At 37.2% G+C, this 16176-nt stretch overlaps 1 protein-coding gene across 1 annotated transcript in view; it reads right to left on the minus strand.

Moving 5' to 3' along the window:
- RORB (RAR related orphan receptor B) overlaps window positions 1-14723 on the minus strand; it is an 86615-nt gene extending 71892 nt beyond the window's left edge. Inside the window, exon 1 of the mRNA XM_063080406.1 lies at window positions 14628-14723. Within this exon, the coding sequence (XP_062936476.1) occupies window positions 14628-14723 (96 nt within the window). The remainder of the gene's footprint in view (window positions 1-14627) is intronic.
- Window positions 14724-16176: the final 1453 nt, after the last annotated feature.

Below are 16176 nucleotides of genomic sequence, written 5' to 3' on the forward strand. Positions count from 1 at the left end.
ATGCAAATCTAGGCTTTAGTACTTAATGTATGATTAGAGCAAGTTACTTAACTCCTCTGCCTTAATTTCCTCTCTTGTGAAGTGGAGATGTTAGTATCCAACTCAAAGTTCTGTTTTGCTGTTTGAGAAATAAAAGAGAAAATGATATAAAGCACTGATGACAGTGTCTGAAACATGGTAAACAGTCAGTAAATGTTAGCTATTATTTACATATGTACTGACAGTCCTATTTTGATTCCAAACCACTGGAAAAACCTTCTCTAAAGTCTTTATGTGGAACTTGTGTATCCATTCATTAATTTATCCTTTGAGTAGATAATCAGAATGACTAAATATTCATATCATCTGAGCGTCTACAGCTAGTAGATGACACAGAGAAAAAAAGCAAGACTTAAAAGAAGGTCTGTTTGAACACTTTTGTAGCTATACGATTTTTGGAAGTGACTTAACCTCTCACGACCACCATTTCCTCATTTGTAAATCAGAGAAAATAATTACTATTTCAAGCATTTGTTAAGAGAATTAAATCAGATAATATATGTGAAAGCATCTAAGCCAGTATTCTGGTATTTAGTAGGCATTCATTAAACATTTATTTCCTTAAATACAGTAGATGAGGACATAGTAGGAAACGTGGTGGGCATCCTCCCTGTCTTTATGGATTTTGACTATGCATGACATCATTTCATCTGAATTGATAATAGCAGTGGAAAAGATTTCTCCACTCATGGTAGCATTTTGTTTTCTCAAATCCGCATTTGCAAAATGAGGTTTCTGAATGGTACTAAGTAAAATTAAATACATATTTTCACATAGTCAAAGCTATACATTCTCCAGAAGGCTTAAAGAAGGGGTTAATCTATTTACGATTTTGTAAATGCATCATTTGTGCTATTGAGCACTAATTTTTTTACAATCTACTAAGAAACTTTAGCAGTTTAATTTTGGTGTAATGGAGAGTAGTGATTATTGTTTTAATCAGTAACTAAATTATTCTGGTGACGGAGTTTGCAAATATCTTAACTTTGGTTCAAACTCATAATATAAAAAGAGCTTTCACACTTCTAAGCATTTTTTTCTAAAGTACTATTTATTTTTCATCAAAGGAAAGTTATATACTTAGTAGAGTAGAAAACAAAGAGACTAGCAATTTTCTTATTGAATGACATTAGGAGTAGAACCCAAAATTCAAACAACAGAAATCTTGAGTCCTGACTGCTCACTTATTAATATATTTCTTAGCTTCCTTCCAATATTTCAGGTTTGAAACCTTAAGAAAATTAACAGGAATAACTTCACAGTATCATATAAAATAGATTTCTTCCATTATACAAGTTATTAGATAAAATAAAAAAAGGTAGATTTTAGGGAAGAATTAATTTTTATTCATATAAAAAAGTGCTGACTATTTTTGATATTAAGAAAATAATTTCTAATCCAGTAGAAATCCAAGCTATTTAAGAATAGAGGTCTGAACATTAAAAATGGCTGAAACTCAATCACTTCTTAAATTTTGTTATTTGTTTATTTGTTGAGTACATATACTGAGTTAAGTACCTTGCCTCATGGAACTTCCAGCCTGTAAGCTTACTGTGCAGGAAAAGAAATAGACTTTCCTGGCTCTTACTCAACATTTGTTTGGTTATGTTCAACAATGGGGAATTTAGCACTTTGCAAAACAACTGTTTTCCCTATAGCATTCTCCTGCTGATCAATCAATTACGATTCCCTCCAGCCCATATGTCTGTAATATGCCCATAAACTTGCTGAAATAAAAACACAATTTCTGCATTGTTCCATTGATCTTGTCAGTATAGTAAATTCTATCAGAAATGTTGATATGTCAGAAAGGTCATTTCTTAATTTCTGGTGTGCCCAAGATGGCTGCTAATGAGAGCCTTGCTGTCGAGTATCTATAATGTCTTCAGTGGATTTGTATATATACATATACATGCATATATGTATATGTATGCTGTGTTTATACGTATACACTTATATGCGTGTGTGTGTACATGTGTGTATATGTATACACATGTACACACATATAAATACAATATATGTACATATATATGTGTATACATACACACACATGCTCAAGGGTACTTTAAAAGTTCAAAAAACTGATGGAAAGATTCACATTGTCTTTCAACTCTATTTTTCCATGAACTTTTTGAAGTACTCAAGAGTGTACATATGCTATATACAAGTACATGGGTATAAACACAGGTCTATATGTAAATTATCTTTCTCTGCCTGCTTTTGAATGTGGGACATTTCACTTACTTCTAATCTTCTGCAAGCTTTTCAGTTCTTCAGGAATCTCAAAGATTGCCATTAAAGAAGAAATACATCTGTAGTCCCCAGTATATCTTTCATCTGGAGACCTGAGCTTATGTAAAGCATCAAGCTTCACTGCTGTAACCTGCAACTCAGTGACGAGCTTCAATTCTGCTTTTTTTTTTTTTTAATTTTATTTTGTCGATATACATTGTGGCTGATTATTGCTCCCCATCACCAAAACCTCCCTCCCTTCTCCCTCCCCCCCTCCCCCCCAACAATGTCCCTTCTGTTTGCTTGTCGTATCAACTTCAAATAATTGTGGTTGTTATATCTTCTCCCCCCCCCCCGGTTTGTGTGTGTGTGTGTGTGTGTGAATTTATATATTAATTTTTAGCTGCCACCAATAAGTGAGAACATGTGGTATTTCTCTTTCTGTGCCTGACTTGATTCACTTAATATAATTCTCTCAAGGTCCATCCATGTTGTTGCAAATGGCAGTATTTCATTCGTTTTTATAGCTGAGTAGTATTCCATTGTGTAGATGTACCACATTTTCCGTATCCATTCATCCGATGATGGGCATTTGGGCTGGTTCCAACTCTTGGCTATTGTAAAGAGGGCTGCGATGAACATTGGGAAACAGGTATCCCTTCGACTTGATGATTTCCATTCCTCTGGGTATATTCCCAACAGTGGGATAGCTGGGTCGTATGGTAGATCTATTTGCAATTGTTTGAGGAACCTCCATACCATTTTCCATAGAGGCTGCACCATTTTGCAGTCCCACCAACAATGTATGAGAGTTCCTTTTTCTCCGCAGCCTCGCCAGCATTTATCGTTCATAGTCTTTTGGATTTTAGCCATCCTAACTGGGGTTAGATGGTATCTCAATGTGGTTTTGATTTGCATTTCCCGGATGCTGAGTGATGTTGAGCATTTTTTCATATGTCTGTTGGCCATTTGGATATCTTCCTTAGAGAAATGCCTACTTAGCTCTTTTGCCCATTTTTTAATTGGGTTGCTTGTTTTCTTCTTGTACAGTTGTTTGAGTTCCTTATATATTCTGGATATTAATCCTTTGTCAGATATATATTTTGCAAATATTTTCTCCCACTCTGTTGGTTGTCTTTTAACTCTTTTAATTGTTTCTTTTGCTGTGCAGAAGCTTTTTAGTTTGATATAATCCCATTTGTTTATTTTTCCTTTGGTTGCCCGTGCTTTTGGGGTCGTATTCATGAAGTCTGTGCCCAGTCCTATTTCCTGAAGTGTTTCTCCTAAGTTTTCTTTAAGAAGTTTTATTGTATCAATTCTGCTTTAATGACACTTGTTCTACCTCCTTCCAGTCTAAAGGTCATTCTCCTGAGTGGAGGAACACTATTCTTAAACATATGAAAAGAGATCGATAACATAAGGATCTTTTCCCAACTTGGAAGTTGACTTCAAATAATCTCCTTCAGGTGCCCATATGATGAAGATTGCTATTATCTGGTGTCATGGGCAAGAGCAGCAATTTTGTGTGTTGTTGAATATGCAACATCTCAGGAGGAGCTTTGATTGTTTTAATCCAGGAGACATGGCTGTAAGCTGCTGAACCTGGGACCTATATTATTATACACTCTTGCATGGGCTTCATCCATGCTAGCTTAGAATTTTCTAGCCAAACCATTGCCACCTCTCAACAGTTTGTTTTTCCATTATGGCCATCCAAAAAAAAAAAAAAAAAACCCAGAAAAGAAAAATAAACAGCATAGCTTCTTCCTTTATAAACATTAGTGATTTTTAACCCTAGATCTCTAGGTTTGTTTCATGTATTGCTATTGTCTAGATTCTATTTTGTTTTCTTTTCTTTCCATACAAGGACACCAGCAACATACTCTCATTTACATGAGAACCAGGCAATCCTGTCAGAAAGAATTCAAGTACAGTCATTAGTGCTAAACTAACTCGGCTTTGTTCCAAATTCAGCAAAATGGTTGTTTCCCATCTTATACCTTCTAAGGAACATATTCACCAAGAGAAAACTTAACAACCAGATACAGTAAATTTACTTAAAAATGTAGGAAAGTCCAAGAATGGCAGCATTATCTCTGTGTGCAGCCCATGTTTGCATTAGCAGAAAGCAACTTGTCCCTGAAGTATCTTACAAGGTAGAACTTTGCACGGTTCTTTTCCCTCACTCATCCTGGGACATCTTACAACTAACCCAAATCACGAATATTTTACTGAACAGAGTGAGAAACAAATGAAGAATAGAAAATCACATAAACACATCACAAATTGCCAAACTTAAGTGTAAATTTAGCATCCTGGAAGAACAAAATCTAACTCAAAAGTGAAAGCAGAAGTTTAGTCTGATCTAAAGTTAAAAGCAGAAAGCCCAGAGAAGGAATTAAAGGGAAAGATATCAAGCCATTCACTGTTTTTGTTTTCTGACAGCTACAGGGTCCACAGAATTAAACAGTAATAACAGCTAGCACGGACTGAGAACTTAATATGTGCCAGTTGTTGTATTAAGAGCTTTGAATTCATTTCCTCATTTATTTATCACAATAACTCTTGGAGGTAGATGCTAGTAATCTCAGATAACTGGTGAGGAAACTGAGGCACAGCAGGCCTAAGGGAATGAAATCTTGGAGTGTTGGTTCTCCATGTGTGGTCACCTCCCCCTGCCATGTATTTGCATTGTGTGTTAGAAATGCAAATTCTCCGGCCCATCTCAGACCTACTGAGATGTGGTCCAGAAACTCTAGGCATGAACATTATCAATCTGTGTCTTAAGAAGCTCTCCAGCTGATTCTAGTACCCGCTAAAATCTGGGAATAATGGCTTAGATTACATGATCAATAATGGTGGATCCATGGCTGTTTTGTCATTGAAGACCATGCTCTAAATCACATACATGATATTAGATGCATCCACAAAGGTGAGTGACATGTAGGAGCACTTTGAGAAAGACATACTTTTTAATGTTTAACTTAGATCATGCTCTAAATCACATACTCAATATTTAGATGCATCCATAAAGGTAAGTGACATGTAAGAGCACTTGAAGAAGGACTTACTTTTTAATGTTGAAGTATTGCTTATTTCGTGCATTTGAAGAAGTCTTGAAGAATTGTGCTTCCAACCCCTGCAATTTCAGCAGGGCTATGTGATCCTTGCAAACAAAGACAAACTGCATGTCATATCGGCCTTTCCCTCTTTAATCTAAGGAGAAGACAGACACTGGGTCATCTCCTTGCTAGGGGCAATTTAGTGGTTGCCATGGTGGACAGACTGCCCATACTGTAGAAAACAGAGTATGTCACTATCACTGGGGTTCAGATTCCCCAAACTGTCTCTCTTGGGTCACTGCTGGTTCATAGCAGGCTACTGAACCATGAATTTTTGGTTCTAGAGTCTGTCTACGATACTCCTAACCCTCATCAAATGTGACTACCGGCCATAAATCTGTGTTTCTGACTAAGAATTGTCACTTATGTTCTCTTTTCGCCTTTCAGTCATGGACATAAGGCAGGGTTAACATTTTCATCATTATCATTTTTACTTATTATCAGTAATACCTCTGCTGTACTTCATGCTGAATATTATTTCACGACTGAATGAAAGATTTAAACTCTGGTCTTTCCGCAGAAAGAAAAGAGGAACAAAGAATACATGCTCACGAGGTTCTCTGGCCTTCCCTTTCTAGGATTTAAGGGATATCGTACCATATACACCTTGAAGGCTTACCCTGTTTTGTCAGAACAAACGGTACTGAACATGGAAACAATTTAATGAATGTAGTAGCATCTGCATTTCCATTTTATTTATATTTTGTTTCCTATCTTTAATACTCATGAGGTGTTTTAACGCACTGTCCTAAGCACGATTAAGTGGTAAATTAAAGTTATTTTCAAACTGCTTGAAAAGCATTATCAAAATATTGCTGCTTTGGGGGTCAACAAAGCCTGGGGAATTTTCAGTTATAAATGTCATATCAAAGGCTTAAAAGACTTCTTCTTTTACCCTATTTAGACATTTTTTTTTCCTGAGCTAAGATAAAAATCACCAAGTAGAAATAATTGCTGTTTAACACTACCACAATTACTAACAAATAATAATTGGATGATCTGGAGGAATAAACATTGAATTATCATCTTATTGTTGAAAACTAAGAACTGTATACCAATCGCTAAAGAATTTTCACAGATGAGTAGGGCATGAATGCTGCTGGAACATTTCAATAAATAAAAGACAATGTATATTTTGACTCTGACAAAAATGTTCATAGAGTGAATAAACCAATTTGCCCATGCCCTTGCAACTAATGGGTCCAAGAATAGTTAATGCTTGGAATCTAAAATTTATCTTTTGTTTGCTAAAGGCAGTTGATGGGTGATGTGTTGAAGGAGCAGCTGCCTTAGGTATGTTTCAGAAAAGTGCTTATTCTGATTTTCTGAAGAGAGACTAAATGGCCTTGCTGAGGAATTTATATTGCTTAGGGTATGAAAAAGACAGAATTATTAGTACCTTCAAACAGACAAGGATTTAAATAATATTTACTCAAAACAATGAGTCAACATGAGAAGACAGCTAATCAGCAGCATTGGATATGTCTTGCCTTATTTGAGATTCTAAATTATTAGTTCAGAAAATAACAATAGGACTTTTTAAAAGGATATTATCCTATGTAAATTATAGGGGGATGATAAAAACAAAACATTTTGTGCTTAAGCTCCCTTTCCGTGTGCAAGAAAATAATCCCAGCATGCTCTGCTGCATTCACATGCAAGGGAATAAAGTCTCTCATCTTTCACTTTAGCATAATGGTTAGGACAGTGGTGCTCAACTGTTTTTTATTTTTTTAATTGTAGCACTCTTAAGCAAGGCAAAGATCTCACACCTTTAATCCCCCCATTTCCCCTTTCTAGTTGATTTCTATCTGTGAGTTCATACATGTAAAATAGCAAATTTACAATGCTATATGTTTGCCTGAATTCTTAGTAGATTAATGAATTAGAGTCATTTATAAACTATCCATTTATAAAACATTTATAACATGTAAATTTTAGTTTGTGAATGATAACATTTTAATAACTCCTAGTAATCCACTGAGTGAGTTACTAGTGAATTGGGTCTTAGATATGAAATTCCATAGAATTATCGTTTGCCTATTATAAGACCTGAAAAAAGAGCTTGTGGTATTTAATTAAAGGCTGGCTAGAGAGATCGTAGAGAATTTCACGATCCTCCCAGTGGACTGAGGATCGCACTTTGAGAAGGACTGGTTTGTGGCATGGACTTTGGACCTGTGCTCATGTTCTGACTAGTCCACTTAAGAGATGCATCCTAGTTAAGAGCATCAACCTCTTTAGGCCTGTTTTCCCATTTCCAAAACAGGTGTGATGGTTCCTATCTCATAGAGTTGCTGAAAGAATAAAATGAAGTCCTGTTGTAAGGTGATTGGCCCATGCGTGGCCCATAGAAAGTGGTCAGCATGTGGTGGTCATTACTGAGAATGAAGACTGCCCACCCCACTGCATCAGAAAAGAGCCACAGCTCCAGGTGTGCTGGGTGCCTGTGTTTTTAGCATCACAGGGGGCTGACTCCTCTCACAGAGCTGCTACTGGGGATGTGAATGTTTTGGGGCTGAATACCTGAAACTCTTCTGACTTGTCAGATCATGTATTAAATAAGGCTGTCCCACAGACCATAGAAAACTCCCCCCAGAAAGGACCCAAGCTGGTTATTATTCCATATAATCCATGACAGGGAATTATACCTACCAATTAATTCAGCAATAAATTCTTATCAAATGCATACTAACTGCTTGGGCCTGTGCTCTTTCACACTCGCTAGTTACCCAGCTAACAAGTTGCCTGATATTTTGGGAGAACATTATAAACATTATTATTCTTATACTAATTATAAAAGCAATAATAGTTATCATAAATAATAATACTTTACATTTATATAGCACTGCACATTTTTTAACTTGAAAATTTTTATCATTTATAGATGAAATCAATTTACGTAGTGATGAATTTCTCGACAGAAGAAAAGGCATTAAACAACCAGATATGGGAAAAGAAATTGCCAGCTAGACATCGCAGACGGCAGCTTTTTGGGGAAAAAAAAAGGTGCTATTTAATTCAAAGATTGTTAATTTTGATCCCCCCTCTGTGTGTATGGCTCAGTTCAGATACAATAGCTTGGGGACATAACAGTCTGTTAGTAAGGTCATCTGCAAAGGGCAGACCAGCACATGCCATCCTCTCGTGCATCCTGTTATCACTAGTGTTTTGGAAACAAACACTGCATCCAACCTTTCTCAAACTCGAGTCTAGATGTCTTTTTCTCACCAGAACTTCCACCTGTGCTGTTTTTATTTAATACAAAAAGCAGTGTCAGAAGGTACCATGCTTGCATCTTTGACATTTGTTCTTTGAAACAATACAAGATTCATTCGTTTAGGCATCTTTTCAAAAATTATTGAAAAATTATTATGTGTTAGGTCCAGAGATTCAATAAACAGTTTATATCACAAATTTTACATGTTATCCTTTTAATCTGAGGAAAAAAGCACAAAGTCTCAGCAAAAAGGCCATTGTGGAGGACATTTTATTCTCCCTGGGGAGACGGCAGGTGAGGGTTGCTGTCCAAGATTTGTGAAGTTTCCCCCAAGCACAGGAAGAGCCGGAGTAGGTGGTGCTGGAGCAGCCAGGAAACAGTCCTGCTGACTGTGTGCTCAGCTACGTTCAAGGTCTATTTTAAGGTGAGAATGTGGTTCTTCTCATCACTGCAGCCAGTGCCATGGTTGGGAGGTTACTTTGCTTGTTCCACTTCTCCTCTACAGAGTGAGTGACTCTCACCTAGGCTTAGAGAGAGGAAAACTCCTTCACTCCCATCCACACACCAAAATATAACAGACTATTAGGAGTTTGGAAGGAAAGTGCCCACATGACTACAGTTTCTTATTTCTTTTGCTCTTAATCAGAAGGTCTCTATAGACAGGTGGGCAAGTTGGATATCTAGCAATGTCACATTGTATGAAGTCCTTCTACAGTGAAAGTTTTGGAAATCTCATAGGTAGCTTTGTAGTGAGAAATAAGGTGGAGTTGGGTAGTAATCTCTTTTAAAGCTCCAGATTGAATATGGTGTCCTTGAAGGGAAACAAGCACTTTATCCATGTGTTAGAACTTGTATATGCACAAAATATCTCTGACATTAAACAAGAAACTGGTAATATTGGTTGTTTCTGGGGAGATAATTAGGGATGTGATGGCTAATTATGGTTTTGATTGAAAACTTTCTGTACCATTAGTGTAGTGTATATATGTTACTCAGATATTCCCTATGAAACATTAAATTAAATTAAAACTTAAAATGAAAATTAAACAATTGTTAAAAGTTTACTTTTAGTGGATATGTAATAGTCTGTCACATAACATGTCTTAATTTACTCAAATTTCCTAAATGGATATTTAAGTTGTTTCTAAGATTATTTTCCCTACTTTTAATTGAACATCTCTGTTTATTTCTCTTATACCTAGAGGAGGATTAGCTAAGAGAAAGAGTATAGTTATTCTAAAGATTCTTTAAAACACTGAGAACCATATGAGCATGGCTGTCTCATTAATATCTTGCTGATACTATTATTATTCTTAAAAAATAGCAATTGCTAATGTAATAGGTAAAAGATAGCCTCTTGAAATCTTGATGTTATAATAGGGCAATATTTTACCCAAGATTGGCTTCTACATGTCACTTAACATGAATTTTTGGTTCTCATACCGGTATGTTTTCTATCTATGGAATGCAAATTACCAAAGCATTAGTCTAACAAAATTATAATTTTAACGAGTAATCTATTTGCATAGATGAAAGTAGTCTCTAGATTTTCCATGATTTTGGTAAAATCTGCCCTAGTTTAGTTCTTCACTGGATGGAGAATAGAGTTAATTGTCAATACAGAAGATGCTATACTGATAAAATAGGATTTATACTTCAGTAAAAGATTTCAATGTATTAATGTTTCTAGCTCTGAAATTTGCCTTTGAAATCATTTGATATCTTGTTATATGAGTCTATCTCAATAAGAAAACTATAGCAATGCCAGCATGAGAGTCTAAACTTGGTTCAGTTCATGTTGGGTCCAGCCTTGGCTCAGATGATAATCTGAAATGATGACCATGATGACAGTCCATGTGGCTGATCAGTAATCCCAGGGGCACCTGCTCTCAGAAGAACTTCACGAAGGTTTCCATGTCTTGATTAACTTCCAGCAAGTTGGCCACAGCACCTCAGTGTTCGGCAGGGAGGTTTATTTTAATTCACTTCGAATATGACCTTCACCTATAGATAAATAAGTTTCCATAATTTGATTAAGGACACTGAGTCTGAAAATATCTCATGTTTGGTCTGTCCAGTGTTTGAAATTTCCCCTTTGATCCTTTATTCCTTTGTTTAAGACATCACTATCTCAAAGGAATTACTTTAAAGAATAAAACCATTTTAAGGGGGTGACTAGTAACCTGAATGTGAATTAATGTTTTAGGGGTCTGGAGCTTAGCAAAGCTCTAAGTGAAGGAGATCCAGGATGGATAAGTTTTAATGGAGAAGAAGAAAAGGGGTAAGTCCAGGGCCACCCTGAGTGCCATGACTGAAAACTAGTCTTTATGAAATAGTGGCGAATTGTTGGTTAATTGAGGAAATGATGTAAGACTGGGCAGGAGATGGCAGCACAAAAAGGCAGGTTAGAAATTTGCTACAGAAAAATTTCAGCTTCACAATTTGTCTAGTGCTCATCCTTGGCAAGTTTCTTAACTGGTTCTGGGCAGCCCCGTAGCTAGTGGTTTCTAAACTAGCTTGGGTTTCTGGGACGTTTGAAGTTTGTCCCGTGTTTTGGCTCAGCCATGTTTCCGGGGCAGCCATTGGGACCTCAGATGAAGGAAAGACATGGTGCAGGTAAAAGAGCCAGTGCATGGAAACTGAGTCTCAGCCCTGCCACAGCTCAGCTTAATGGCCTTGCGCATGTCGTTGACTCGTATTTCTCAGTGCAGCAAATTACTCACAACACGGGTGGCGGTATAAAGTGAAATACTGTATTTCAAAATGTTTTGTAAATGTTAAAATACGGTGCAATGACAGAAAGAGTATTATTATTAGTATTACTATTATGATTAATGATTCTCTGGGATTTGGTGATCTTTGCTGTTTGGTGTTTGGGATTTGGTAAAGGAAAAGATGATAGATAGCACTCATGATGTTCAATAATTTGTGGGTTTGTATTAATATCCTTAAATAAATCATTTGTATGCATTGAAGTCAATTCCATATTTTTGACCTTGGAGGCCATTGAATAATACTAAGCATATCAAATTTGCAGCATTTTTGTGTCTAGTGGAAAGAATGTTTAGAGTTGAGAGTCCAATGTTTTGCCATACACAAGAAAAAACAAGCCCATTCTCACTTAAGTAGGTATATGCTTAAGAATTGTAGCCCAGTTAGAAAAGTGTGTGGGCCTGACATGCGGTCCTCTGTGGCTAAAGGAGATTCAGTCATAGGCTCTCTTTTTCTCTGAACTGCAGATGGGGAGTGGGCTGTCATGATCTTTCAGAAGGGAGTCAACTGGCAGATTTGCCCAGCCATTGGAGAAAAAGCAAAGAAAAAAGATGATCTCGTAGCAGCTTGTTTCATAGGAATCACAGACTTTTACAGCTGTAAAGGGCCTTAGAGATTGCTAATCTGTTACTCTTCCCCTCCAACACCCAGGGCTCCTATGGATTCATGGTCAACTGATAGGCCAAGAGAGTAAGGTTAAGTTCTAGATCAGCACAGTCCAATAGAAATATAATGCAAACCACATACATAATTTAAATTTTTCCAGTAGCCACATTAAAAATTAAGAAGAAACAGGTGAAAATAATTTTAATATATTTTGTTTAATCCAATGTATACCAAATATTATCATTTCAGCATATAATCAACATAAAAATTATTGAGACATTTTACCTTCTTTTTCATACTAAATCACCAGTATGTATTTTGCACTTGGACCACATCTCAATTTGTCTTAATGCTAAATTTTTAATGATTCAAGTGAAACATAGTTCTGCCAAAATGATATAGTTGTGCTTAATGGAAACATATTTTACACTGCTTTGATATTAAAATTCAAATGGTAATTAATTAAAATTAAATAATATTAAACATTCAGTTCCTCTGTACATATTTCAAGTGCCCACTAGCCACAGACTAACCAATACAGAGAGCACAGCTCTAGATAATACTGCTTTCCAGTTGTAGAACTAAGGCTTGATATTTCTAGCCTTGTACTTACGTGGTGCTTGGCTTATAGAGGGTACTCAACAAATAAGTGTTGATTGAATTGAGTGTTCTAATTTATTACTCAGGTGTACCAGTTACCAGTTACCTTCCTGGTATTACTCTCCGTACAGAGCAGTGGTTCTCAAAGTGTGGTTCCCCAACTGGAAGCATCTGCATCACCTGGGAACTTGTTAGAAATGCGACTCCTTGGGACCCCATTCCAGACCTATTGAGTCAGAAACCCTAGGGGTGGTCCCAGCAATCTGTGTTTTAACAAGCCATCCAGGTAATTCAGATGCACACTCAAGTTTGAGAACTACTTCTGTAAGTCTAAAGGAGTCCTTTTTTCCTAGGGCTTTTCTTTGGGATCAAGGGCTACCAAGAGAGCAAGAGCTTCTAATTTTACAGTGTTGCCCAGTAGAACTTTCTCAGACAATGGAAATGTTTATATCTGCACAGTCCAATATGGTAGCCACTAACCACATTGCTATTGACCACCTGAAATGTGGTTAATGCAAATGTGGAATTAAGTTTTAAATTCTATTTAATTGTAATCAGCTTAAATACAAATTTAGATAGTTGCATGTAGCCAGTATGTATCTAATGAACCTCTCTTACAAACAGGCAGGGGAGCATGGGGTTCAGTCATTGTGGTAAGGGATGGTGGATCCAGACTCAGAGTAAGTTCAGGGTTAACTCTGAGGCCAAGTCTGTTAGACAATGGCCTGTCCCCTCTAGGGCTATTCTCTCAGAAGGAAGAGGAAACAGATTCACTGAACCAGTGTGTGTTCTAAATGCAGGATTAGGGTAATCAAAACAACCTGTAGCTCATTGCCTGATCAAGACCCATGGACTTAATTTTCCAGGCCAGAAGTAGAACCGTGAAGTCTGACAAAGAGGCCACAATGCACAATAATCATATTTTATAATTAATGATTATAAAAGCTGTTCTCTTCCTTTGGCCCCTGAGTTAGCAGAACTGAAAGTCTCTAAATGGCACAGGTTATCTGGCTGTGTTCATGGTGACTTTTTTTCATTCATTAGTTCTTTTTTCTAAGAAAAGAGAAATTTGAGAGCTGACAAGTGTCTCTACCTTTATCCTGGACACCCTTTCTCCCTCCACTGTTCTTGGGCAATTACTATGATTTCCTTCACTTCTAAACTACAGGTGTTTTCCATAACGACACAGAGAAAAAGAAAATGACTGGGTTTCAAGGGGCAAGACAGAAAGCCCTCAGAGCTACAGCTCTTATTACTACCCAAAATAAGAGTGGATAAGAAAAGTGACTTGCATTTTTTGTTCAGGTCATCACACCTTACTTAAACCAAGTCAAACTCTGAGTTTCCCTGAACATGAATCATATTTGATCATGAGATTGAAGCGGGCTCTTGGAGCTGGGATCTGGTTCCTGATGAAATCTACCTGGTAGAACAGAAAGACCAGACAGCAGCTCTGTGGAAGTTCTGGGCAGCCCATCACAACATGCTTTGTAAATTAGAGGCCTCCAAGAGGGGACAAGTGTGTCTTCAAAACAACTCTAGCTCCTGAACCTAATCTCCATTCACCTTCCTTTCCCACAGAGAAGAGACTTAGTTTGTATTTAGTTTTAAATAGCTTGTATTTAGTTGTAAAACATACAAGTATGACTGCTATGCCATTTTTATTTGCGGGTAGAACCAAAACACAACATATTATGAACAGAGAGTATCACAAGGCTGGTAAACTGGCAAAATAATTCTATCTTTCAAAAAAGAAAAGTGATACAAAGCTGTTATGCGTCCACCTGAAATCTTCCCAAACAGGATGTTCTCTCTACCTCATCGATCTAATGCTTTCATTGGCAGACAGTAAAGTCTGATGAGAAAATAATGGTTTCTTAACTACTTGAGAATGAAAAGCAAATTAAGTTAGCACAGTATAAAAGGCAGGTAATTACATAATGTCAATCCCGTTTTATGCCATTTAGTCTTAAACAGCACACAAGAAAGGGCATGGTTAGGACGGAAAAAAGGGACTGCTTCTTTAGGTGACTTACGCTCTGCTCACTTTCACGAGCAATGAGCTTCAGGGATGGTTTCTTGAACAAGAGTCGCCTGTATCCAAAGTCTTCCCTTCTACTCACTGTCCTCATCTGTACCAGCCTGTGACATGGTGACAGTCATTCTGAGTCAAGAGTCGTTTTTAGTTCATTGACATGTTTCTGAGTAGGAAGATAACCTGACAGCATTATGGAATAGAAGAGAGTCACAGAGAACCTTAGGTTTCTGCTAAAGTGACACAGCTGGTAGAGGCTCCCCAGTCACTGGCTGGGCCCAAAGCTGGCTTTGTGGCTTCAGGGTGTTTTTCATCCTTTGTGCCTGGGATCTCTCATTCAACAGAAAGGAACATGTTCAGGGACTGAGGAATGTGTCAATTAATCAATGGCGATGACAAGGAAGCCCCATACAAATAAAAAGGATATCTTGTATGGAAACAGATGAAGGGGAGCCAACGGGACAAGAGATAATTGGGAGATCAAGGAGCCAGCTTCCCTCACTCTCCTAGTCCTTCCTTCCTTGCTTCCTTCCTTCCTTCCTTCCTTCCTTCCTTCCTTCCTTCCTTCCTTCCTTCCTTCCTTCCTTCCTTCCTTCCTTTCTCTCTTTCTTTCTTTCCTCCCAAATGGAAATACTGGGATTTTATGTCTATGTACATGTGTGCTTGCACATGTGCACTCTTTACAAAAAGCTTCATAGAATGCAGAGATGCAAAGAAGAAGGTACAACTGCAAGGAATTCTATTTCCCAGCGAAGAACCACTGTTAAGGGTTTAGAGTGTATTTTTATAAACTTTTCCCCATGCATCTTCTCAACTCCTGTCTGTCTCTCTGCCACTGTCTCTCTTTCTCTTTTTTTTTTGTGATAATATGATTTAAAAATACAATTTGTATTAAATGTATTTTATCAACATACATATTACATATAGATTGTATATGTGATTTTCATGATACTTTGAACCCAGATATCCCTATTTTTGAATATTCCTTAAGCAGAAAGAAAATAAGGATTGTGATTCTTTTGTGTGGAGCTTCCTGGAGATTTGATGGAAGTGACCATCAAGGACCTGGAAGTGGGGCTTGAAGTCTCAGAAGTGCGTGCTGACAGCTCTGAGTCCTCAGCTGGGGAAATGCTGTGCAGTGTTCCTCAGTGTACAGCTGGTGCAGATAATGCAAAAGCCACACTCATGCAAAAGGCATAGACAAATTAGGGTCCACCAGGGTGAGTGTTCCTTATTTCAGTTTATTGACATTGTGCCAAGTAAGTTTTATTCTTCTAAAAACATACTGAAGTCTCAGCTGTCCAGAATTTTATAGACTGAGCCTTTGCAAATTCCCCAAATGTACTGTGGTTGCTATGTTCAAGCACCATGATTTTTCTATTGGAACCTCTTTGCAGGGAGAGCTTTATAAAATATATTAAATAATTTTTAATTTTTAAAAAAATATAGTATTCTGAGCACGAGTTGACTTTTTGTGAAGACTCATTCCCTTTTAAGGCCGCATTGCATTGACGTAATATACCAAGGCTCAGGTCTTGTGAGGTGCATAA

The sequence above is a fragment of the Cynocephalus volans genome, chromosome 16, assembly GCF_027409185.1.
Source record: "Cynocephalus volans isolate mCynVol1 chromosome 16, mCynVol1.pri, whole genome shotgun sequence".
NCBI classification, from domain to species: domain Eukaryota; kingdom Metazoa; phylum Chordata; class Mammalia; order Dermoptera; family Cynocephalidae; genus Cynocephalus; species Cynocephalus volans.